The 24,363-nt window shown below is 58.9% G+C and overlaps 3 protein-coding genes across 4 annotated transcripts in view; all 3 read left to right on the top strand.

The window, feature by feature from the left end:
- Positions 1-13,076, top strand: part of LRRC4B (leucine rich repeat containing 4B) — a 40,097-nt gene extending 27,021 nt beyond the window's left edge. The window contains exon 3 of the mRNA XM_058529950.1: positions 10,598-13,076. Coding sequence (XP_058385933.1) covers positions 10,598-12,442 — 1,845 coding nt within the window. The 3' untranslated portion in view covers positions 12,443-13,076. The remainder of the gene's footprint in view (positions 1-10,597) is intronic.
- Positions 13,077-15,708: 2,632 nt separating this feature from the next.
- Positions 15,709-18,014, top strand: ASPDH (aspartate dehydrogenase domain containing). Its single transcript, XM_058530732.1, has 6 exons — positions 15,709-15,763; positions 16,604-16,802; positions 17,059-17,143; positions 17,235-17,384; positions 17,466-17,686; positions 17,756-18,014. Exons 1-6 carry the CDS (start codon positions 15,709-15,711, stop codon positions 18,012-18,014), a joined length of 969 nt encoding a protein of 322 aa, XP_058386715.1.
- A 549-nt stretch (positions 18,015-18,563) lies between these two features.
- JOSD2 (Josephin domain containing 2) lies at positions 18,564-23,426 on the top strand. Of its 2 annotated transcripts, none has more exons than XM_058529958.1 (5): positions 18,564-18,926; positions 19,523-19,682; positions 21,240-21,365; positions 22,854-23,048; positions 23,139-23,426. In XM_058529958.1, the coding sequence occupies exons 2-5, from the start codon at positions 19,537-19,539 to the stop codon at positions 23,236-23,238; spliced, it is 567 nt and encodes a 188-aa protein (XP_058385941.1). In that variant the 5' UTR covers positions 18,564-18,926; positions 19,523-19,536; the 3' UTR covers positions 23,239-23,426. The 2 variants fall into 2 exon arrangements, with proteins under 2 accessions (XP_058385941.1, XP_058385942.1); XM_058529959.1 differs by having other exon boundaries at positions 19,520-19,682.
- The last annotated feature ends 937 nt before the right edge of the window (positions 23,427-24,363 follow it).

Genomic DNA, 24,363 nt, shown 5'->3' with positions numbered 1-24,363 from the left:
GACGGGAGGGGGCGGACAGACAGGTGCGTGGAGGGACAGTCACATAACTGAACGCATCGGGAGGAAGAGGTCTCCCGGGCAGGGATGGTCAGGAGGGCTCAGCGAGGAGAAAGGCTCTCACGGGAAGGCTGGAGTGACGAGCGAGGCCTGACCAGGTGCAGAGGCTGGGCGGGCGTTCTGGGAGGGGACAGCATGAGCTCAGGCGTGGAGGACGAGGAGGGTGACAGGCACGGACATGGATGGTGACTTACCAGGGGCTGCCTGAAGCCCCTGACGTGTGAAAACCCTCTCACCCGTCCCGGGAGGTGGATCTCGAGATCCCCACTGCACAGACAGGGGAGCAGGCCTCAGGGGTCTAACATGCACCCAAGTCACAGAGGTGGCGGAGGGGCAGCCTGGACCAGGAGCCGGTCTGACCCCAGAGCCCTCAGCCCCGGGCTACACAGCCCCGCGTGAGAACAGCCCGGCTGTTCTCATCCCGTATCACATCCCGGGGACGAGATAGGTCATTTGGGGCGCTGAGGGTTGGTGGAATTCGGGCCCTCTCCTCTCGAATAAATGGTGGGGCCACCGGGCTCTCCCCACCCCGCCCTGTGTGGCGGTGGAGGCTGAGAGGTTAGCTGCGGCGGCCCTCGCCCAGGACGGCTCCTGGAAGGTGGGGCAGGAGCCTCGAGGCTGGTTAGAGGTTGGTGCCCAGCATAGCCTGGAGGCTCCCGGCAGGGACAAGTTCAGGACTGGTGTGGGGCGGCAGGGGGTGAGGTGATATTGACCAAAATGGTGATAGTAGACTTCACCGAAGGTGGGGGAGGCCGAGGCCCTGGGAGGCCGTGTCTAGGTCTGAGTAGCTCAGGGGGCGAGGAGGGGGCCCCCAAGCCTGCCGGGCTCCAGCCACATCCTGGTGCTCAGGGAAGGCCCCCGTGACTAGGGAGGCACAAGTCCCTCATCCCAGGGAAGGAGGAAATATCAGAAGTCATCATAAAAGCATTGGTCCGAAAAAATAACAGTGCATTTAAAATTGTGAGTGTCAAAAAATTAACACACACACGTAAAGCCCCGGTAGTAAGCTTCCTAAACTTTTGTTATGGGTTTGTCACATTCAAAATGTATAGAAACGATTTATCTTAATACTGTTAAGATGAACCATTCGCTTAATCATTTTCCAACCACGGTTAAATTTTTAATAAGGGATTACTTGACAGTTTATTTTCTTAAAAACCCCAAGAGAGCGCAGTAGAGTTTTTTCAGTGTTAGCAACGTTTACCTACCACAATGGACTTGGAAAGTCCCCTAAATAATAGGCCGGGTTGCAAGATGAAAGAGGGGGAGAGGCCCCCGTTGGGGGTGGGAGGCGGTCACTGATGGGGCCGTGTTCCCTCGCCTGACTGGTGTCTGTATCCTGGTGACTCCGCACAGAGCAGGGATCGGGGACGGCTCAGCAAACGTGGGCTGAAGGGAAGGGACTTGAAGACTTGGGTGGTTTGGCCACTGTCAGAGGCAGGACCCTCAGCCTAGTTCTTCCGCTGTATCACAGAATGTCAGCATCTCATCAGGCCAAAGATTTCAGGCTGGGAGGGCACAGGGATTTGCCTGCTGCAGGCACCAGAACCCCCCCTGGACCACCTGGTCCATCCTACTCTGTGTCAGTGGCCAGGAGGGTGACCCAGCCTCTGGCGTCAGAGAGGATTTAAGATCATCTGCTCTGGGGGTTTCAGACTGTGCTGTGGAGGGGCCGCGGGCCTGCCTCTCCCCTTGCAACCTTGGCCACACTCTCGATCTGTTTATGCCACTGCCACTTAAATGGTCATTTGTGTATTTATGATGTTTACTGTCTCTCTCTCCACACTCGAGGTCGGGCTCTGGGGAGACGGCTGTGGCTGTCTTGTCCACAGCGGGATCCCCAGAGCCCAGCATGAGGCTCGACACATAGCAGGCACTCGGAGAATATCTGTCAAATGAGCAAATCAACACATGGGTAATGTCTGGATAATGAACGGGCTCTGCAGCTCAGAAAACACATGGAAGCCCGCAAACAGCCCAGCCCTCTCGGGTTAGGGTGGGTAGGCGTGATGGAGACCTCGAGTTTAGATTCAGGAGAAGCAGACTTTGAGTCCTGGTTCTGCTACGTTGGAGCTGTGAGACTGAGGGCAAATAACTTAACCTCTCTATAAGCCATCAGATGTGAGGGAGGAAGGGACACATGGTTGAAAACCCCCATGTGACAGGATTTCCACAAGGATGAAATGAGAGCAGGACCTCAGAGCATTTAGCACAGGGTCTGCTACATAACTGGCATTTAACAAATAATGGGGGCCGGCCCAGTGGTGCAGTGGTTAAGTTTGCAGGCTCTGCTTTGGTGGCCCAGGGTTCGCAGGTCTGGATCCTGGGCGTGGAGCTACACACCTCTTATCAAGCCATGCTGTGGTGACATCCCACATAAAATAGAGGGAGATGGGCACAGATGTTAGCTCAGGGCTAATCTTCCTCACCAAAGGAAAAAAAATAATGGCTCCCCCACTTTTGCCTTATTGGGAACCTGCCCAGGATGGCACTTTGTTTTAGAGTCAGAGATGAGATCAGCCTTGTATTGTTTGGGAGGAGAGGAGAGGAACTGGCTGACTTTGGTCTTTAGGTATGCATGTTAAGTTTTAAAGGTAACCACTAAAAGAAGAGAAAATATACACATTCTAATATAGTAGATGAGGGAAATGGAATACGAAGAAATTCAATCAGTCCAAAAGATGACAGGAAAGGGTAAAGAATAGGCCGAAAAAGATCAGGACAAACAGAAAGTATAAAATAACATAATAGGAATAATTCCAAATCTATTAGTAATTACAATAAATGTAAACGGACTAAACTTTCAGTTAAAAGATAGGGATTTTCAGACTGAATTAAAAACAAAATCCAAAAGACACACCTAAAACGTTAAGGACAGAAAGGATGTAAGGAAAAATGTAATGATGAACGTAAAAACAATGGAAAACACTAACCAAAATAAAGCTGGTGTGGTTTTAATAATATCAGACACATGGACTTTAAGGCAAAAAGGAGAGTAAGTTGGAACCAGAACACCAGTGCTCACTGAGGGTTCCAACACGTGGGCATCGTCACCCAGGCCAAAAGGTGTGATGGTCACCGGTCACCCATCTGCCGACACAGCCAGGGTGCTCTCCAGTAAGAACCTGTCCATTCTGGTCCATTTACTCAACAGACTTGGCTGAAGTCTGCTGTGAATCAGGCCTTAACCCGGGTGCAGGGAATGCAGAAATCATTCAGATGGAGTGTCTACCCGTGAAGACTCACAGCCTAGACAAGGAGACAGACGTGTTAAACCAGTGTGATAAGGGTCTGATAAGAGAATGTGTGTGATGACTTAGTGAGCAGGGGGCCAAAGAGGGCTTCTCGGGGAAAGGCGGTTGGAATTTTCCAGAGAACAAGGAGGAGGATGGCATTCCAGGCAGAGGGCATAGCCTGTGCAGAGGCAGAGAGACTGGGCGGAGTGTGGCGAGCATATGTAACCCCATACATCTCCCTATGGCTGGAGCAGAGGAGGGGCAGGTCCTGCAGGGCCACTGACACCAGGTTGAAGGTCATAGGGAGCCACGGGAGGGCTGTGAGCAAGGATGTGCTGGGGTCGGAACTGCATTTTAGACAATGCTGACAGCTGATGTAGAGGAAAGATGCTGAGGAAGAAAGTGGAAGCCCAGAGATAGGACAAATGTTGATGATCATTATCAGCAGAAGCAATACTTTAAAATTATATATTATTGCATACTTGCCATGTCCCAAGCCCTCACCATCTTGTCCAGGCCTCACAGTAACCCTGCAGTACCTGTGAGGAAAGTGGGCTCAGAGACTCTAGGACACTTGCCCAAGGTCACACAGCTGGTCAGCAGCAAAGCCAGGATTCACACCGGCCCCAGCCCCTCCCCACGAGGCTGCTCCCAGCATCCCGCAGTGGAGGGGGAATCCACTGGAGTCCCGGTGAAAATAAAGAGACTCACTATTTGAAGCAACCCTACAGCACATCCTCAATAAAACCAGGCTTCTCTGTGCAGCAGCCCATCCTGCTTAGTTCCTGAGTGCATTGTTGAAGTGATTGGCAGGAGGGACCCCACCCTTTTCGGGGCGCCCCTTCATCTCCCTTCACTTACCCCCTTCCCATCCCAACTGGGACAAAGCACAAGGAGCAGGAGTAGCGTCAGGTTCTGCCAGGACGCGCCTCATGGACGTGCTGCATCGAGGTCCCTCCGTCCAGGGGACCGGGGAGACGCGGGGAGTGGCGGGCTCTGGGCCGGAACCCAGCTGCACAATTCCAGGCCCCCGTGCCCTGCAGAGCCGCTTGACCTCGCTGAGCCTCTGCCCCCCGGTCTCTGCAGTGGGGCACGAGGCTCACCTCCCGGGGTGGCTGCGAGGACTGATCGGGGGGCCTGGGCGCTGCAGAGGGCGAGGGTGGAGGGCACAGTGCCCAGGTTCAGATCCCGGCTCCCCCACTTTCTCATCCTCACCTCACGGAGCCGAGTCGTCCTCTGCAAAGTAAGGCTAACACCACCTGCCCTGCAGGGCTGGTGGGGGACAAGTTGAGGCGACGGCCCGGCGGGCAGCACCCAGGCTCGGCGAGCACCTGTGGGTGCCAGGTCGTGCGCTGAGTGAATCTCACCAATTGTCCTCAGGAGAACTCTGCGAGGTGCCGTTGCAAGGCCCTGTCACAGACATCGGCCCCTCCCCATTGGCTCCTTCAGGGCTGCTTTATCCCCATTCCAGGAATAAGCAGTGAATGAATGAGACATTTGGAATGCGTCCAAGAGGGGGGAACAGGAGTTTTCCAGATGGATGAAAAGGGAAGGGCATCCTGAGCACAGGGAACAGCGTATGCAAAGGTGGAGGACCTGATGAGATAGTTCCTAGAGTTGATATTGGCTGAAATGGAGCTGGAGTGAGGGCCCGGCAGAGGGGAAGAGAGAGGCAGGCAGACGCCCGGCCCAGCAGGGCTTCTGAGGCAGGTTGCATTTCCTCTGAGGGCACTGGGGAGCCATGGAGGGCTCTAGAGGCGGGCAGAGGCAGGATCAGATCTGGGCGTAGCAAGACCCTAGAGATAGACTGGAGGGGAGAGACTGGAGGCTGGGCAGGTGGAGGCCTGAGCTGGGCCCTGGGGACAGAAAGGAGAGGATGCAAGACATTCAAAAGAGACAGAAGCAGCAGGGCTGCTGGCTGACCCCACGGGCGAGGCCGTGGGTGCTGTGGGGTTCAAGGCCGCAGGCCAGCGTTTGACTGGGAAGGTGGGCTGGAGGGGCCGCGCTGGGGCAGGGACGCTGGAAGGAGCGAGGAGCAGGTGGGACATACATGGGAACTGGAGAGCCACCAGGACCCCGAGTGTGACCACGACGGCCGGTGGGGCGACGTCCAGGGAGTTCGTGCGGGCACTGTGTTCTCAATTCCTCAGCCCAGACTCTCAAGTCTAACCCTTTAAGAGTCCACCTCCCTCCCTCCCTAGTGATTGTCATGACCAGAAGCTCCTCCTGTATTATTACCCTGTTATTATTATTAAGAGAAAGGGCAGCTGAGGCCCAGCTTTGTGCTTTGCCAGCGTCTCCCAGGGCTGATACAAGGCCTCCTGCGGGGAGGGTTCCGTGGTTACGATGTTTGGGAAACCCCGAGTCCAGCAAAGTGAAACTGTCCTTTCCCACAGAACTTTCTAGAACTTCAACCCACGTGCGCGCCAGAGTCTCTGGGAGGGAGTGTGAGGTCCAGAGGGGTGTGATCGGGCAAGCATTTCATGGTGCTATTGTTTAGCAGCTCATGGGGTGAGAACAGACTGGGAGACGCGCCCCATTGGATTCTTCCCTGACGTTCCCTCGGAGGAGGAAACCGAGGCTCCGGCGGCCCACGTGGCAGAGCCGGGGTTCCGGAGCACGAGCAGTCAGGCCAGAGGCCCCCAGGGCCCCCTTCCCCTGCCCCCCAGCTCCCCAGACACAGCCGGGGCCTCCTGAGCCCTCCTGATCCTGGCTCAGTTCTAGAAGTCAGCGTGTTCACTGCAGGAAATCAGAGAAGGCAGAAGCACCTTAAGGAAAATAAAGAACTGACCCTCCACTCCATCTCTATGTCCAAAAGCAGGTATAGCCCTGGAAAGAATTCCAGAGCCGTGAAAGGCATGTTTTGAAGCATATTTTATGATATAGGAAAATGCTCACGATGTAATATTATTAAAAGGAAATGCAGGGTCCAGGAGGGTATATGACAGCACCAAAATTTTGTGAAAAATTAAAAAGATGATGAAAGGGGCCGGGCCGGTGGCGCAAGCGGTTGGGTGCGCGCTCCACTGCGGCGGCCCGAGGTTCGCCGGTTGGGATCCCGGGTGCACACCGACGCACTGCTTGTCAGGCCATGCTGTGGCGGCGTCCCATATGAAGTGGAGGAAGATGGGCACGGATGTTAGCCCAGGGCCAATCTTCCTCAGCAAAAAAAAAAAAAAAAAGATGATGAAAAAATATCTCCCCACATTATATGCAGAGAAAAAAGACTGGAAGGATGGGTAGCACGTTGTTAACATAAATTAACTCTGGGTAGGGGGCCTTAGGCTGATTTTTCTTTTCTTCTATATTTTTTCCTAAAATGAGTATCTATTACTTTTATCAGCAGGAAAAAAGGGTACATGGAAAGTCGCTTTGTTATTCTATCTGACATGGTCCCAGCCGGCCGGGCCCACTAGAGACTTTAACTGACGTTTATAGGAGGAGGAGGGGGACGGTCCTTCCTGGGTCCTACTCTGCGCCGTGTGTTTCCTCTGTCATCCGAATCCCATCCCACTGTCCCTGTAAACCGTTCAAAGGGACCTGAGAATTCCGGTTTAAGAGCCCAGATGTATCTCTCTGGGTCTTCCTTCACCCCGAAGCCGCAGAGACCCCTTCCTCACACAAGGTGCCCCGGTTGGTTTAGGAATCCTCTGGAAATCTGGTTTCCACACAGGGAATGGGCCTCGATTCTGATGGGGGAGGGCCCCAAGATGGGAGATTTCCAGAGGGGCTGCTTTCAAATTCACTCCCTTACAAAATGCAGCAAACAAACCCCAACCCGAGTGTGTGCTGAGACCGGGTCCCCTGCCCCCCGGAGGGGCCAAGTCTGGGGGAGACTGAGGCACACGGACAGGTGGGTGTGGCTGAGCCTGGGCGGGGGCTGCGGGGGTGGGTAGATGGGGCCAGGACGTCCTCCCGAGCGGGTGACCCTGGAGCTGAGTGTCGAAGGGCAGATGGGAGTAGCCGGAAAAAAAAGTAGGAAAGGTGTTCCTGGCAGAGGGAACAGCAGGTGCGAAGGCCTAGAGGCAGGGGCCTGTCTGCTGTGTTCCAGGACTTGCTAGAATAGGAGATGACGGGGATGGCTGGAAGAGGAAGGGGAGAAGGTCATGCCCAGCCTACGAGCTGCTGGAGGGCAGGGACCGTGTCTTATTATGGGATGGCACTGTGTGGAGTGGCATGATGGGAATGATGGGGGCTGTAAGAGGCTGTGAGCCGGGAGGGACAGAGAGCTGTGGTACAAACAGACCCTCTGGGGCAGGGGGTCCAGGTGGAGAGGAGGAGGCTAAGCTGGGGCCCGGGCCAGGGACTGGAGAGGAGGGGACGGAGGAACAGGGAGTCAGAGGACAGAGGGGGCACTGGGAGGCTGAGGGGCACCAGCAAGGGTCAGGCTGACCCCCGGGTTTTCATCAGGAAGGTGCAGTAAGAGAGCCGTCCTCCAGAGGTGACGGCGGTGTGGCCTTGGGTTAGAAGGCGCAGGGCTGTGATCCCAATGGCGCGGCACCAGTTATTCCACGCCAACAATAACAATAATAATAACGATGCAACGAGAGCCGCTGAGCATTATCCAGGAGTCCACACGGCCTGAGCTCTCACAAACCTCTTTCCATCTTCCTAACTGCCCTCCGAGGTGGTTTCCATCATCTCCCTTCACGGCAGCCGGGGACCCACAGGCCCAGAGAGCTCAAGCGACAGCCGACAGCCAGGAGCGGGGACGGGCTGTGAACGGGGCTCTGTCTTCACGGCCACACTCGAGGCCTCGGTTTCTGCATCTGTCAAATGGCTACAGCGACCAGGCGACCGTGCAGGCTGGGGCCCCGGACAGACACACCACCCGGGGGCCTCTGCTCCCTCCTTGAAACGGGGACCAACAGTCCTGGTCGCAAGGCTGCTGGCAGATGAAATGCAACTGCGTTCCTCAAGTGTCCGAGCCCGGGAAGAACCGTGTAAACGTACACAGCTGAACACATGTGGCCACTGAGCGCAGGGACAGGTAACACACGTCGGGTTTCCAGGACTTGTGTGAAAAGAGTGTAGGGTAGCTCACTCATAAGGCGTCATCTTGATCACACGTGGAAATCATAATATTTTGGATCTATCGGGCTAAATATGTTCTTAAAATTGATTTCACCTGCTTCGGGTTTTTTTCCTTATCGTGGCTTCTAGGAAATTTAAAATTCAATATGTCGTCATCTTATATTTCTGCTGGAGAGCGCAGGCGTAAATGGTGGCTGTCACTGTTTTATGATTATGACCGTACCGGGAATATTATTGTTTCTGATGCTGGGTACCTCTCAGGTACAGCATTGGGGTTTTTTTACTTTTTTTTTTTTTTTGTGAGGAAGATTGGCCTTGGGCTAACATCTGTGCCCATCTTCCTCTACTTTGAATATGGGACGCCACCACAGCATGGCTTGATAAGTGGTGCGTAGGTCCGCACCCAGGATTTGAACTCGAAAACCCTGGGCTGACGAAGCGGAGTGCGCAAACTTAACCATTATGCCACCGGGCCAGCCCCATTTTTCTACTTTTTTAAAAGTGTTTTTCTACTTATTATAAAAGTAATTTTTGTTCATTAAAGAAAAAATAAAGAATAAAAAATATAACAACTAAAGTTATTATATATAACTTATGTAAATATATTTTACAATATATATGTAACTAATATGTAACTAAAATATATAATAGAAATATAACGAAAGAATAAAAATTGCCCATAATCCCCAACAGCTGGAGTTCATTACTAAGAAGAGCTGGGAGTATTTCCTGCTAGTCTTTTCTTGGTGCAGATATGCACGTACCTAATTCTTCAGCCTCCTTTTCTTACAAAGTTGTGACCACACAGTATGCTGCGTGGAGTTCTCCTAAATGTCATAAGGCAAGCACTCCCCACCTCCGCATTAACTAGGCTTCAGAAATGCCATCTGATGGCCGCGTGGTCTTCTGTGCCTCGGTGTCCCTGGCATGGTCATCATTGAGGACTCTGGTGAGATTCCGCCTCCTGTGCCCCGCCCAGCAATGCCCCTCCTTTGGTCCCTCCACTTCAGCCCCAAGAGGTGGGGCTGGGTTCCAGGGTTAAGAGCTGGACTCTGAAGGCAGATGGCCTCTGTCCATTCCCAGGTCTGCCGTCCCCTCCTGTGCAACCTTGGGCAAATCACTGCACCTCTCTGTGCCTCCGTTTCCTGCCCCGAAGACGGAGATAATTCCTAACCCCTCCTATGAAACCCTTGAGGCTCCATGTGTTTGTGCATCCCGACACTGGAAAGGTATTAATATCCAGCACACATTTTTATAGCGCCCCAGCGGATCTTATACCCCTTATCAAACGTGGGAATATTTCTAGCGTGAAACGTTTGAACGGTCACACGAGTGGGATCAATAAAAGCTTTAAATAGCTTCACATGAGTTCTGATCAGCTTTTGCCAACAAATGGGATTTGGTGCCAAAGTCATGAAAACTCTGGTTTTCGGAGCTGTATGGATTTCAGAGTTGCGGGTATAAATAAATACCTATTTCATAGGGCAGCCTGGCAGATTAAATGAGTTGTTGCCCATAAAGCGTTTAGAACAGTGTCTGCCACTGAAGAGGTACTCAGTGCGTGTTAGCTGCTGGGGTAACTGTCTTTAATCTTTTTTATTGAAGTGTCATTTACATATAACAAAATGCCCCCATTTTACGTGTTCAGTTTGGGGAGTTTTTTTAACAGTTGCATCCACCACCCCAATACAGAACATTTCTATCACCCCGGAAAGTTCCCTTATGTCCATTCCCGGCCCGCCCTCCACACACAGGCACACTCGGAGACACCGCTTAGCACACCTAGAACGAGGAATGGATGGAATCCTCCTGCGCATGCGCCTTGGTGTCCGGATATTTTTGCTCAACATCATGTCCGTGAGATTCAGCCAAGTCATTCTGTCAACAGTTTCTCCCCTGTCGTTACTGAGCCGCGGTGTCCACTGTATGGACCCAGAGCGTGTGTCCCTCCCCTGCTGACAGACACCTGGGTCGCTCCGGTTTAGGCGGTAATGAACACGGATGCTGTGTGTGCCCAGGACCAGCGGATGGAGGGGCATCTGCTCTCGCATCTTTGGGGAGATGCTCAGGAGTGGGGTGGCCGGGGTGTGTGTAACTCCATGTCTCACTTTATAGGAAACAGGCAAACCGTCCTGCAAAATGGTCTTATCCTCCCACCACCCAAGATGGAGAGACAGGGCTGCCCCACCCCCTCGCCGGCGCTCGGCGACGTGGCGATGGTTCTCGGTAGCATCCGTGTCGCTGATCGGTGTCTCCCTCCCCCACCGCAGGTGATCCGGACGGACACCTTCAAGCACCTCCGGCACCTGGAGATCCTGCAGCTGAGCAAGAACCTGGTGCGCAAGATCGAGGTGGGCGCCTTCAACGGGCTGCCCAGCCTCAACACGCTGGAGCTGTTCGACAACCGGCTGACCACGGTGCCCACGCAGGCCTTCGAGTACCTGTCCAAACTGCGGGAGCTGTGGCTGCGCAACAACCCCATCGAGAGCATCCCCTCCTACGCCTTCAACCGCGTGCCCTCGCTGCGGCGCCTCGACCTGGGCGAGCTCAAGCGGCTGGAGTACATCTCGGAGGCGGCCTTCGAGGGCCTCGTCAACCTGCGCTACCTCAACCTGGGCATGTGCAACCTCAAGGATATCCCCAACCTGACCGCCCTCGTGCGCCTGGAGGAGCTGGAGCTGTCGGGGAACCGGCTGGACCTGATCCGCCCGGGCTCCTTCCAGGGCCTCACCAGCCTGCGAAAGCTGTGGCTGATGCACGCCCAGGTGGCCACCATCGAGCGCAACGCCTTCGACGACCTCAAGTCGCTGGAGGAGCTCAACCTGTCCCACAACAACCTGATGTCGCTGCCCCACGACCTCTTCACGCCCCTGCACCGCCTGGAGCGCGTCCACCTCAACCATAACCCCTGGCACTGCAACTGCGACGTGCTCTGGCTGAGCTGGTGGCTCAAGGAGACGGTGCCCAGCAACACGACGTGCTGCGCCCGCTGCCACGCACCCGCCGGCCTCAAGGGCCGCTACATCGGCGAGCTGGACCAGTCGCATTTCACCTGCTATGCGCCCGTCATCGTGGAGCCGCCCACGGACCTCAACGTCACTGAGGGCATGGCCGCCGAGCTCAAGTGCCGCACGGGCACCTCCATGACCTCCGTCAACTGGCTGACGCCCAACGGCACCCTCATGACCCACGGCTCCTACCGCGTGCGCATCTCCGTCCTGCACGACGGCACGCTCAACTTCACCAACGTCACCGTGCAGGATACGGGCCAGTACACGTGCATGGTGACGAACTCGGCCGGCAACACCACCGCCTCCGCCACGCTCAACGTCTCGGCCGTGGACCCCGTGGCGGCCGGCGGGGCGGGCGGCCCAGGGGGTGGCCCTGGGGGCGGCAGCGGCGGCCCAGGGGGCAGCGGCGGCTACACCTACTTCACCACGGTGACCGTGGAGACCCTGGAGACGCAGCCCGGAGAGGAGGCCCTGCAGCCGCGGGGGACGGAGAAGGAGCCACCGGGGCCCACGACGGACGGTGTCTGGGGTGGGGGCCGGCCCGGGGATGCGGCCGGCCCAGCCTCGTCGTCCACCACCGCGCCGGCCCCGCGCTCCTCGCGGCCCACGGAGAAGGCGTTCACGGTGCCCATCACGGACGTGACGGAGAACGCCCTCAAGGACCTGGACGACGTCATGAAGACCACCAAGATCATCATCGGCTGCTTTGTGGCCATCACGTTCATGGCCGCCGTGATGCTGGTGGCCTTCTACAAGCTGCGCAAGCAGCACCAGCTCCACAAGCACCACGGGCCCACGCGCACCGTGGAGATCATCAACGTGGAGGACGAGCTGCCCGCCGCCTCGGCCGTGTCCGTGGCCGCCGCCACCGCCGTGGCCGGCGGGGCAGGCGTGGGTGGGGACAGCCACCTGGCCCTGCCCGCCCTGGAGCGCGACCACCTCAACCACCACCACTACGTGGCGGCGGCCTTCAAGGCTCACTACAGCAGCAACCCCAGCGGCGGGAGCTGTGGGGGCAAGGGCCCGCCCGGCCTCAACTCCATTCACGAACCTCTGCTCTTCAAGAGCGGCTCCAAGGAGAACGTGCAAGAGACGCAGATCTGAAGCCACGGGCGGGGGGCTCGGGCCAGACCGGGACCCTCCCCGCAGCCCCGGCCCTGCTCTGGGGCGCACGGGGCAGCTGGGGCAGGCGGCTCCGAGCCCCATCGCATCTGGACCCCGGGCGGCTGCCCCAGCGAGGACAGGGTGGGGCTCCGTGGTTCCCGCCTCGCCCCCCATCCCGGCGACGGGAGGGGAGGCAGGGTTCAGGAGAAGCCGGGAACCCTCTGCTGTTCCTCCGCGCTCTCCCCACCAACCGTTCCCGGCCCCCCGCCTTCCAGGGGAGAGAGGAGCTTTTTTGAGGGGCGGCCTTTCCCCTCACCCCTAACAAACCCCCTTTGACAGTTCATTTTTTGCAGTTTGACGCCTGTCTCCCCTCCCCGAAACTGAAGAGACGGACACGTCATCAGAGCCTCCGGACCCCCCGGCCCTGTCCCCGTGCTGAGTCCCCTCTGGCCGGGCCCCCGTGTGCTGGGGGGGGGGGGCTGCCTCCACCCACCCCCACCGCCACCCCAGCCCTCACCTGCCCCACAGACTCTTTTGATACTGAAGGGAGGTTTGCGTCAACGACTACCTGCTCTGTAATTACTTTAAAAAAAAAAAACACGGAAAAAGTAAAAAAATATTTTTTTGGGGTCATGAAAGCATGGAGGAGACAGAAAACAGGGAATGTGGGTGGGAAGCAGAATGAGAGGAGGGAAGCTCAAGGTCACAGGCCCCATCCAGAAGGGGTGGTCTTAGCCCGCACATGTGTATTTGATCTCCCCGCAGTCCTTTTGAGGCACATACTGGGGTCTTCCTCCCTCCCCCTGCCCCCCACTTCACAGCAGAAATCGAGAAGGCCTGTGTTAGTTTCCTGGGGTGGCTCCAACAAGGTACCACAGACTGGGGGGGCTCAGAACAACAGGAATTCAGTGTCTCAGGGTTCTGGATCCAGGACTCCCAGATCAAGGTGTGGGCAGGGCCCTGCCCCCTCTGGAACCGGCACGGGGGGGATCGTCCTCCCCTCTTCCAGCTTCTGGTCACCCCAGACATTCCTTTCTTGTGACACTGTCACCCCAGTCTCCACATGGCGTTCTCCCTGTGTCTTGTCACCTCCTCTTCCCTCCTGTGCTTGTCTCTGGGCCCAAAGTTCCCCTTTTTATAAGGACACTGGGCATGTTGGATTAGGGCCCCCCCCAACTCCAGTACGACCTCATCTTAACTGGATCATCTGCGAAGACCCTGTTTCCAAATAGGGTCACATTTACAGGTCCTGGAGGTCAGGACTGCAGCGTGTCTTTTTGGAGGACATAATTCAACCCGTAACAGAGCCAAACCAGAGTGTCCCTTTCCACTGCAGACCCATTCGAGACACTGCCCGGAGACAGCGGGTGGCACCGAAGGGGAGAGACGGGGGGATGTGGGGGTGCAAGGGGTGCTCTAGGGGCCCGCTGAGCAGGAGGGGGCTGCGCTGTTGTCTGGTTAACGCAGAGGCAGGAGGGATGGGGCCCGGGCCTGGGGCGTGGGAGGGGGCCACGCGCAGACCCCTCGGAGGAGGGACAGGAGGCAGCGAGTGGGAGCAAACGCCAGGGGTCGGCCAGGACTGTGGGCAGCTGCTGGCGGGGCCCAAGGAGGCCGACGTGCCTGCACGGCCTCAAGAGGACGGGGGCGGGCCAGTCCCGTGTAGACAGGCAGAGGCGGACAGAAGCAGAGGGTCTGCGCAGGATGAGGCGTCCCTCCGGGGCAGACATGGCTGTTGACATGCAGGGCTGGTGAGGGGCGCAGGCCGGGGCTCGGCCCCTTTCTCCCCTCGCTGTGCCCCAGTCTGGCCCCCATACATGGCAGGCCTGGGTGCTGTGTAGGACCCCCAGGCCCCGTGGAGTCATGACTGAAGGAGTGCCCTGTGAGCCTGGACCCGTTCCATGCGTCTGGCCCTGCCCCTCTTCCTTGGCTGTTTTGCCCCACAGCATCTCCCCCAACCAGGGCTCTTAAAGCAAATGCTCCCCTTATCAGAGCTGCCACCTTTGCGATGACCGTCTGGGTGGGGTCTCTGGCCCCATCTGTCTGCTCTGTCCGCTCCGCTGCCTGTCGACTTGGGACTCTCCTCCTCGCGCTCTCTTTCATGCTCTCTTTCTCTCTCTCATCCTGTTTCAGTGCGATCCTGGTTGCCATGGCAACGCTGCAGCGGGTACCAGGTGGTGGCTGGGGGCAGGGAGCCAGCACTGCCGCAGCCTCCGCCATTTCCCATGCCAGGCACCCGCGAGGCGCAGCGGCGGGGGGCTCATTTGGGGGGCGCTCGGGGCCTCCCCAGGCCCTGCAGGCTTCTCCCAGCCGAAGGGAGGTGGGGAGAGGGGAGGGATGGGTGTGAGAGCGAGAATGCAACATGGGGGTGTCTGGGCGCATCGTGGTGGGGGAGGGAGGATGAAAGGTGGGAAGTCAAGGTGAACTGAGGGATGATCAGGTGGAGGGAGGGAGGGAGGTTCTGGAGAAGGGCTGCGGAGACGGCCCGCTGAGGCTAGGATGAGCCCGACTCCCGCTCCTGCTGCCTTGTGGAGAGACGGGGCACGAACAGGCCAGGCCTCCCTCGGAGCTCGGGGTAGGAAGGAGATGCAGGCCTGGCCTGGCTGGGAACAGGATGGCAGCCAGCCCGGAGGACATGGGGGCGGGGGCTGGAAAGCCAGAGACCCAGGGAGAAGCCGAGAGACGGCAACAGGGCAAGAGCAAGATCAGAGACAGGAACAGAGAAGGGAGAAAACACGGAGGAGGAATGTTGACAAGAAACACAGGTGCCGAGGCACAGGGGGAGCGGCCACCAGGGCGGGGACTGGAAACCCAGGGGCAAGGGACAGACTGAGAACCCAGAGTCCCGGCCACCATCACCTCTCCCTCACTCCCAACCGTCTCTACCCCCACCCCAAGCAGGATGCAGTTTCCATGGCAACCTGGCCAGCCAGAAAGGGGGGCGGGGGACTGCAGAGGAAATTTTCCACATCAGCAGGAAGGGAGGAGGGCGTGATGCAGAGAAGGACCAGGTCGGGTACAGTGGGGGCCACGTGGGGCCCCTGGAACCCCGAATCATCGTGCCCACTGCCCCCAGGATGCTCACCCCGCCCCCAGGCAGCAAACCTGCACCCCCACTTCCCGGCACTACAGGGAGGGGGGAAAGTTCTGGACAGGCTCAAGGGTCAAACGTCCAAAGATCAGCCGCTGTCCAGGCCTCGAGGGGTGGGGGGGGGGGAAGCAGGGAGCAGCCGACAGAGCTCGGACAGCAGACCAGCAGACTCAAGGGCATGGCCCTCGACAGGGTCCCGCGGAGGGTGGGGGTGGTGGGCTACGGCCGCCTCGGTGAGTCCCTGACTGTCTGGGGCCTCTTCCCCAGGCCCCATCATGAAGCCCCCAAAAGCCCTTGTGCCCTCCACAAACACACTTTTCATCTGTCTTTATCTGTGCCCTGTCTCCCTGTCTGCCTGAGCACCTTCCACTTTCCACCGCGGGGCTCCATCCCCTTCTGGGTCCCTGTCCCCCTCCCTCTGGGTCTCTGTCCCCCCCCCCGGGTCTCTGTGCCCTCTCTCTGGTCCCTGTCCCCCTCTCTCTGGGTCCCTGTCCCCTCTCTCTGGTCCCTGTCCCCCTCTCTCTGGGTCCCCGTCCCCCTCTCCCTGGGTCTCTGTCCCCTCTCTCTGGGTCCCTGTCCCCCTCCCTCTGGGTCTCTGTCCCCCCCTGGTCTCTGTCCCCTCTCTCTGGTCCATGTCCCCCTCCCTCTGGGTCTCTGTCCCCCTCCCTCTGGGTCCCTGTCCCCCTCTCTCTGGGTCCCTGTACCCCTCTCTCTGGGTCTCTGTCCCCTCTCTCTGGTCCCCGTCCCCCTCTCTCTGGGTCCCCATCCCCGTCTCTCTGGGTCTCTGTCCCCCTCTCCCTGGGTCTCTGTCCCCCTCTCCCTGGATCTCTGTCCCCCTCTCCCTGGGTCTCTGTCCCCCTCTCTCTGGGTCTCTGTCCCCTCTCTCTGGGTCTCTGTCCCCCTCTCTCTGGGTCTCTGTCCCCCTCTCTCTCTGGGTCTCTGTCCCCCTCTCTCTGGGTCTCTGTTCCCTCTCTCTGGTCTCTGTGCCCCTCTCTCTGGGTCTCTGTGCCCCTCTCTCTGGGTCCCTGTGCCCCTCTCTCTGGGTCCCTGTGCCCCCCTCTCTGGGTCTCTGTCCCCTCTCTCTGGGTCTCTGTCCCCTCTCTCTGAGTCTCTTTTCCTCTCCCCAGGACAGTCCCTTGTCTCCCACCTGCTGACTCAGGGACCGGAAGTGGGCCTAGAACTTGTTTTTGTCTGGAATCGTGACCCAGCACGAATGACAGGGAGCGTGCCCGCTTCCCTGCAGCTCCAGCACCTCGCTGCCCTTGGGGAGAGGTCAGTGACCTCACCATGAAAGAGTGGGGTTGCCTGAAGCTCCTGTTCTCGCCTCCCTTGGGTGCTGTGTGATTTCAGGCGAGTCCCTTACCCTCTCTGGGCCTTGGTTCACCCAAACGTGAAATGGGACAGGCCCATCCACCCTGTTTCCCCTCCTGGGCCAGGAGGAAGAGTGCCAGGTCTCTACAGACTGAGGGAACCTGGGAGGGGAGGCCTAATATGCTCCAAGGCCCTCCCCCATCTCTCCCTCTCCCAGGCACCCTGACCTTGTGGTGGAAGTGGCCCATCCCAAAATAATCCAGGAATCTGGGGCACAAATCCTGCGCTATGCCAATCTCTTGGTGAGCCCTGCCCCTTCCGCCTTGGCCCCAACCCACCCTACAGTGGGATCGGTCCCCTGACCTCAGCCCCTCCCCACTTCATCCGCCCCAGGTGGGGTCCCCCTCAGCCCTGGCTGACCCGGCCACGGAGCAGCAGCTCCTGGAGGCCTCGCGCCGCTGGGACCACGCTGTGTTTGTGGCCCGGGGGGCCCTGTGGGGCACGGAGGACATCACCAGATTGGACGCAGCAGGGGGCCTCCAGGTGAGGGCCCAGTGGGCTCCCCGGGAACCGGAAGGGGCCTGCAGAGACCCCAGACCCCCTGACCCCAGCTGTCACTTCCAGAGCCTCCGTGTCACCATGGCCACGCACCCCGACGGCTTCCGGCTCGAGGGACCCCTGGCGGCAGCGCGCAGCACCGGGCCTCGCACGCTGCTCTACGAAGGCCCTGTCCGCGGGCTCTGCCCCTTTGCCCCCCGCAACTCCAACACCATGGCGGCCGCCGCCCTGGCCGCCCCCAGCCTGGGCTTCGACGGCGTCATCGGGGTGCTGGTGGCCGATCTCAGGTGAGCTAAGCCGAGCGGGGGCTGGGGCTGGGGCCGGGCCGGCCAAACTGACCACTCTGCTTGCCCCAGCCTCACGGACATGCATGTGGTGGACGTGGAGCTGCGCGGACCCCCGGGCCCCACAGGCCGAAGCTTTGCTGTGCACACCCACAGGGAGAACCCCGCCGAGCCGGGCGCTGTCACGGGCTCTGCCACTGTCACCGCCTTCTGGCGCAGCCTCCTGGGTGCGGCCAGGCCCCTCCCCGGTGCCAGCGGCGCCCTCCCCGTGCCTGGGCTCCGGTGCTCGGCGGCTCTGATTCTGTCTCTGTTAATTGATCTTTATTTCTGAGTCTCCTTAACCTTCTACTCCACTACTTTGAATCTTCATCTCTCTCTCTCTCTCTGTCCAAGTCTCCTCTCTCTGAGTCTCTGTGTCCCCCTCACTCTGGGACCCTAGCTTCTCTGCGTGTGTCTCTGTCCCCCTCTGGGTCTCAGTCCCTCTCTCCAGGGCTTCCTCCACCCGCACCTGCTCTGTCCCTTCCTCCAGGTATCTGTGTCTCCTCCTCTCTCTGCCTCAGCCTTTCATTCCCCGTATCCCCCCGCAGGCTGCTGCCAGCTCCCCTCCAGGCCGGGGATCCGTCTCTGCTGAGAAGCCGCCTCCTTCCCGAGAGGACCTCCTCGCCTCATTTACCTCCCCATCACCGTCCCGCTGCTGCCCTGGCCTCTGTTTCCCTGGATCTCCCTCCCATCCCAGTAAATATTGGAGGCTCTTCTCCCAGCACGGTTTGGTGTCTGGTCCCTATCTGCCTTTCTGTGACGTCACGCTTCATCCTCACACTAGGCATGACGCTATCGTAGGGGGCGGGTACACATGGGAGCAACACTCCTGGAAACTATCGCGAGAACCTACTACATTTCCCAGAACCCTCTGAGCAGCAGGCGGCGTGGTAGTGCGCGAAGGGATGGGCCTCTGTACCGCAGAGTTCCGGGATTCACCGCAGGGGCCGACGGAAGTTGTAGTTCCGCGCTCTTGGGGCAAGAGCGGACTTCCGCGTTACGCTGCCCAGACGATCCGAGCAGAGCGAAAACTCTTGTGGGGGGGGCCGGGAGTCGTAGTCCAGCACGCGGGGGCCGCCGGGAGCTGTAGTCCGTCCCGTCTGCCCAGTCAGAGTGGTGCTGCCAGGCCCGCACTCGGAACTCAGAGCCGCCGGCCAGGGGGATGCGGAAGCCCCTTGTTCGGGGGAGCAGAGAGGCAGGCGGGGTGAGGGGCATTGCCAGGCAACGGGCGAGCGCGGCGGTTGGGGTACAGGCCGGGGAAAGAGCTCTGTTACTTGGTGTCCGGGGAGGGGGCCCTGTTGCCAGGTGACAGGAAGAGAGAATCCTGTTGTTTAGTGACAGGGGAGGGGAGTCTTTTGTTGCTAGGCGACCAGAAGAGACCCTGTTACCTAGAGACAGGGGAGGAGTCTCCCTCTATTGCTAAGTAACCAGAGAAGAGACTTGTTACCTAGTTGGGGGGGGGTGGTCTCTGTTGCTAGGTAACCAGAGAGGGAGCCTGTTACCTAGGGACAGGGGAGGAGGGGTGTCTCCGTTGCTAGGTGACCACCATAGGGACCCTTTCACTTAGGGATGCAGCGGGGATGGTCCTCTGTTGCTAGGTGAGCCAAAGAGAGAGCCTTTTCCTGGGAGTAGAGGATGGAGGTACCCTGTCGCCAGGAAAGGACCCAGGGAGAAGGGTCAGGGGTGCAGTGGCCTCTCAGGCTGCCCCCACCCCAATGGCAGTGCCCCCAGGGCCTGCTGGCAGGTTGGGCCTCCAGATCCCGGGCCCCCGAATACCTTCTCCCCACGCCCCCTAAGCAGGAGCTGAGGACGGCATGTCCCAGGCCCCAGGAGCACAGCCGAGCCCACCCTCCGTGTACCACGAACGGCAGCGCCTGGAGTTGTGTGCCATCCACGCCCTCAACAACGTTCTGCAGCAGCAGCTCTTTACCCAGGAGGCTGCCGACGAGATCTGCAAGAGGTGACCATCACCCACCCTGACCCCTGGAGAAGCGGGGCTCACAGAGGCCAAGCCACCCACCTGGGTCTCATAGCAAGGCAGAGGCAGAGCCCGGGGGCTTTCTGCTGGCCCAATCACCCACCTGGGCTGGACCTGGGGACTCAGAGATGGAGCTGTAGCCTCCGCACCTATCTGTCCCCACGCCGCAGCCCCAGCTCACGCCCCACCCTCTCTTATCTGGGCCCTCCTTGTCCCCACCTCCTCTCCAGCCTCCCAGCTTCCAGTTTTCTCCTCCAGTCCACACAGGGACCCAGCGCTTACCTTGCCCCTCCCCTGCTCACAGCCCTCCTGTGGCTCCCCCGCACCCCTAGGAGATGTCCCAAGCCCCATAGCCTGATAGGCAAGGCCCTGCATGCTCTGGTCCCCGCCTCCCTCTGCAGCTTCATATCCCGCCGCTCCCCTCAAACCAAATTCCTCTCCAGTCCCTGAATGAGCCCCACTATGATGCCTCTGGGCCTTTGCACGGGCCATTCTTTCTGTCTGGCACGGCTTCCTCCTCTTGGCAGCCTGGAACGTTTCTCCTCTCTATTCAAGATGTCAAACATCACTTTGTTATCTCTCCGCCTCATCCCCGCCTCTGTCCCCACAGCCCCAGCCCCAGCTCAGGCCCCATCAACTCCTGGGCCCTCCCCTTGGCCTCCAGTCTCTCCCCTCCAGTCAGTCCCCCAATGACCTACACCTAGAGATGACCTGTCTCCGCCTCTCTTGCTCACAGCCCTCCCGTGGCCCCTCAGAATCCTCAGGCATCCCAACCCCTCAGACTGATTACTATAGAACTTATTCATCTCCTGTCATTCAAAACAGGGATCTATCAACTCTTTCATGCCAAGGCCACGCTGGAGACCCAGAAATCAGTCTACTATGAGCCCTGCCTTGAGGGAGGCCAGGGAAACAGATACACAGAAAAATAATACACAAACTTGCCCCTCTCCGACCCCTCCCCACCCTGCCCACCAAGAACCCAGACAGAGAACAAAGGTGCCCTTGTTCAGAAGAGGCAGGGCCCAGAGAGACGAGTGGTGACAGGGTGGGCCTCCTGGGCTCGGGAACCGACAGCTGGAGGAAGGGCCGGGAGGCAGGAGCATAGGAGATGTGGTTGGGGACAGGTGGCTGGGAAGGGGTGGGGTGGGACGGAGGCCAGCAGGGACCAGACCAGGTGGGGCCTCGAAGGTCAGGCTGAGGGGCTGGGACTCTATCCTGAGGTGATGGGCAGGGCTGGGAGCAGGGGAGGGGCGGATGAGCACTGGGTGTAGGAGGAGCCCCCAGGCCCTGAGGGAGGTGGACTGGAGGGGGAGACTGGAGGCTGGTGAGGGTGCAGGTGGAGGACAGGCCTGAGCAGGGAGAAGTGGTTGGAGGACAGGGCAGAGAGAGTCGGGGGCACGAGGAATCGTGGGGGCTGAAGAGAGGGAAGAGTCCAAAGGTCGGGTGACTCACAGACCCTGGGGCTCTCCTGCTCTGTGGGGACTGTGAGGCCTTTCCAGGGGCCCCCAACTCAGCCTCCGACCACTTCCCAACCAGGTTGGCCCCAGACTCCCGGCTGAACCCCCATCGCAGCCTCCTGGGCACCGGCAACTATGATGTCAACGTGATCATGGCCGCCCTGCAGGGGCTGGGCCTGGCCGCCGTGTGGTGGGACAGAAGGAGGTGGGACTCAAGGCGCTGTGTCACGTGTCTGAGCCTGGCACAGGGGGTGCTGTGGGATGGTAGTCAGTATGGGCCGAAGTGGGAAAGGGGATGAGTGGAGAGAAGGAGGAAGGAAGAGGTGGGTGGATGGAAGGTTTGTGTGGAAGGATGGTGGATGGCTGGTGGACTGATGAGTTGGGAGATGGCAGAAGGATGAGTGGGATGACTGGATGGTCAATGGGATGAGTTGATGGACGGATGATGAGTGGACTGATGGTAACTGGGTAAGTGGATGGGGAGTGGGGGGTTGGATGTGTTAAGTAGGCGGTGATTGGGTGATGGGGTGTATGAATAGATGGGTGGTTGAGTGAATATAAGATGGACAATTGGTAGGTAGTGGATAGCAAGTAAGTGGTTGGGTGGGTAGATGGGTGGTGGATGGGTGGATGGATGGATGGAGGGGTGGATGGATGGGTAAAGAGTGGATGAGGAGTTGGGAGGCTGGTGGATAAGTTGTTGGGTTGGTGGCTGGCTGGCTGGTGGTTGATTGTGTCAGTGGGTGGATGATGTTTGGGTCAACAGTAGAGGGCAGTTGGATGGTGGATGCTGGTGGACTGATGGGTTGGGAGATGGCAGAAGGAGGAGTGGGATGACTAGATGAGTTGATGGATGGATGATGGGTGGACAGATGGTAATTGGGTAACTAAGTGGATGGTGAATGGGGGGTTAGATGTGTTGAGTAGGTGGTGATTGGGTGATGGGGTGTATGAATAGATGGGTGGTTGAGTGGCTGAGCGAGTACAAGATGGATAGTTGGTAGGCAGTGGATAGCACGTAAGTGGTTGGGTGGATGGATGGAGGGGTGGATGGATGGGTAAAGAGTGGATGAGGAGTTGGGTGGCTGGTAGATAAGTAGTTGGGTTGGTGGCTGGCTGGCTGGTGGCTGATTGTGTCAGTGGATGGATAATATTTGGGTGAACAGTAGATGGGTAGTTGGATGGTGGATGGTTGTTAGATGGCTGGGAAGTTTGGATGGGTGGGCGGGTGGGTCTGTGGTGTATAATGGATGGATAACAGATAGACTCAAAGGTAGACATGAAGAGTGGATGGAGAAATGGGTGGATGGTGTAGAAGTTGTTGAGTGGATGGTGGTCAGGGGCCTGCATGGGTAGGTGGAGGTGGGATGAACAGTAGATGGGAAGCTGGATGGTGGGTGGTTGCTGGGGGGTTTTGATGGGTGGTGGGTGGTGGACGGATGGGTAGGTGGGTGCGTAATGGATGGATAATGGATAGATGGACAGTGGATGGGTGAAGAGTGAGTTGCTGGGTTGGTGGCTGACTGGGGGGAGGTTTGGGTGGGTGAACAGGTGAGTGGATGGAAGCAAGGGTGGGCTGACAGAGCACAGTCCTTGGGTGGGCTCGGGCGGCCACCGCTGCCACGCCAGCCTGGGCCCCAGACCGTGAGTGACACTGGGCGCTGACCATGGTGTCCCCATGCCGCCCCTGCAGGCCCCTGTCGCAGCTGGCCCTGCCCCAGGTGCTGGGGCTGATCCTGAACCTGCCATCGCCCGTGTCCCTGGGCCTGCTGTCCCTGCCACTGCGCCGGCGGCACTGGGTGGCCCTGCGCCAGGTGGACGGCGTCTACTACAACCTGGACTCCAAGCTGCGGGCCCCCGAGGCCCTGGGGGATGAGGACGGTGTCAGGTGAGGGGAGGCGACCCTGGGGCCGGGGCTTGGCGCTAGACGGCCTCCCCAGGAGCCCCTGGGCCTCAGTCTCCCCCTCTCTCCACCCAGGGCCTTCCTGGCGGCCGCACTGGCTCAGGGACTGTGTGAGGTGCTGCTGGTGGTGACCAAGGAGGTGGAGGAGAAGGGGAGCTGGCTGCGGACAGACTGACCCCACGGAGGAGGGAACCACGGACAGCCTCCCGCCTGGCACGGTCCCTGTGCGTCCACGTCCGGCTCCCGAGGGAGTGCCGGGGAAGGGCCGGTCCGCACCTCACGGAGCCCGCGGAGGCCCCAGCCCCTTCCCCACACCCCTGCCCCCCAGCGCTGCTGCTGCCTCAATAAACGTGCTGACTTGCTCCCGGCCTGGCCGCGTCTGACTGGGGCCCTCTCCTTCAGTGACTCCGTTCATCAGAGAGCCCGGTCCCCCCATGGGCCATGCGGTCACCCGGGAGACCATGCACGCGGCTCCCTGCCGCCTCCCAGCTTCGCCACGTCATGCGGGTCACTCACCTCTCTGGGCCTGTTTCCTCACGGGGGCACAGCAGAGAACAGCACAATGCCTGCCCTTGCCAGGTGGGAGGGGAGAGACCAGGAGCAAACGAATCAGTGCAGTCCAGAGCGTTCCGTGGGGTACGTGCCAAGGAGCAAGAAGGGGTTTATTTCTTGACTCTCAATTCTACTCCATCAATTGCAGCAACGACCCCAAAGACGTCCACGTCCACATCCTAGAACCTGCGAGTATGTTCCGTTACATGGCAGAGGGGAATGAAGGTTGCTAATGCACTGACCTCAAAATAGGGAAATTATCCTGCTTTATCCGGGTGGGCCCAGTGTAATCACGAGCGTCCTTAAAAGTGGAGAGGGAGAGGGGCCGGCCCCGGTGGCCTAGTGGTTAAGTTCAGCGTGCTCCACTCCGGTGGCCTGGGTTCGCTTCCCGGGCGCGGACCAACACTGCTGTGTTGGCAGCCGTACTGCGCTGGCAGCCCACACACTGAAAAACAGAGGAAGACTGGCAGGGATGTTAGGTTAGGGCGAATCCTCCTCAGCAAAAAAAAAAAAAAGGTGCAGAGGGAGGAGGAGAGGAGAGGAAGAAAGAGACGTAAGGAAGGCAGCGGAAGGAAGCAGGGTCAGAGAGACACTACATTGCTGGCTTTGAAGACGAGAAGGGGCTACGAGCCAGGAAGTGCAGGCAGCCTCCCGGAGCTGGAACAGGCAACCAAATTCTCCCCCGGGGCCCCCAGAAGGAACCCGCCTGCCTGCACCTTGACTCTGGCCCAGTGAGGCTCATCTTGGA

Source organism: Diceros bicornis, chromosome 34, assembly GCF_020826845.1.
Source record: "Diceros bicornis minor isolate mBicDic1 chromosome 34, mDicBic1.mat.cur, whole genome shotgun sequence".
Lineage (NCBI taxonomy): Eukaryota > Metazoa > Chordata > Mammalia > Perissodactyla > Rhinocerotidae > Diceros > Diceros bicornis.
Note: the sequence above shows the minus strand (reverse complement) of the source record. Positions and strands in the feature narration are given on the sequence as shown.

What these genes read in the sequence shown, in the direction of transcription:
- ASPDH (XM_058530732.1), top strand. Translation starts at nt 15,709, where the DNA reads ATGGCCCTCGACAGGGTCCCGCGGAGGGTGGGGGTGGTGGGCTACGGC. An exon ending in CTCGCTGCCCTTGGGGAGAG is followed by an intron (nt 16,803 to 17,058) that starts GTCAGTGACCTC and finishes TCCCTCTCCCAG; the next exon opens with GCACCCTGACCTTGTGGTGG. An exon ending in ACGCAGCAGGGGGCCTCCAG is followed by an intron (nt 17,385 to 17,465) that starts GTGAGGGCCCAG and finishes TGTCACTTCCAG; the next exon opens with AGCCTCCGTGTCACCATGGC.
- JOSD2 (XM_058529958.1), top strand. Translation starts at nt 19,537, where the DNA reads ATGTCCCAGGCCCCAGGAGCACAGCCGAGCCCACCCTCCGTGTACCAC. An exon ending in GCCGACGAGATCTGCAAGAG is followed by an intron (nt 19,683 to 21,239) that starts GTGACCATCACC and finishes CTTCCCAACCAG; the next exon opens with GTTGGCCCCAGACTCCCGGC. An exon ending in GTGTGGTGGGACAGAAGGAG is followed by an intron (nt 21,366 to 22,853) that starts GTGGGACTCAAG and finishes CCGCCCCTGCAG; the next exon opens with GCCCCTGTCGCAGCTGGCCC.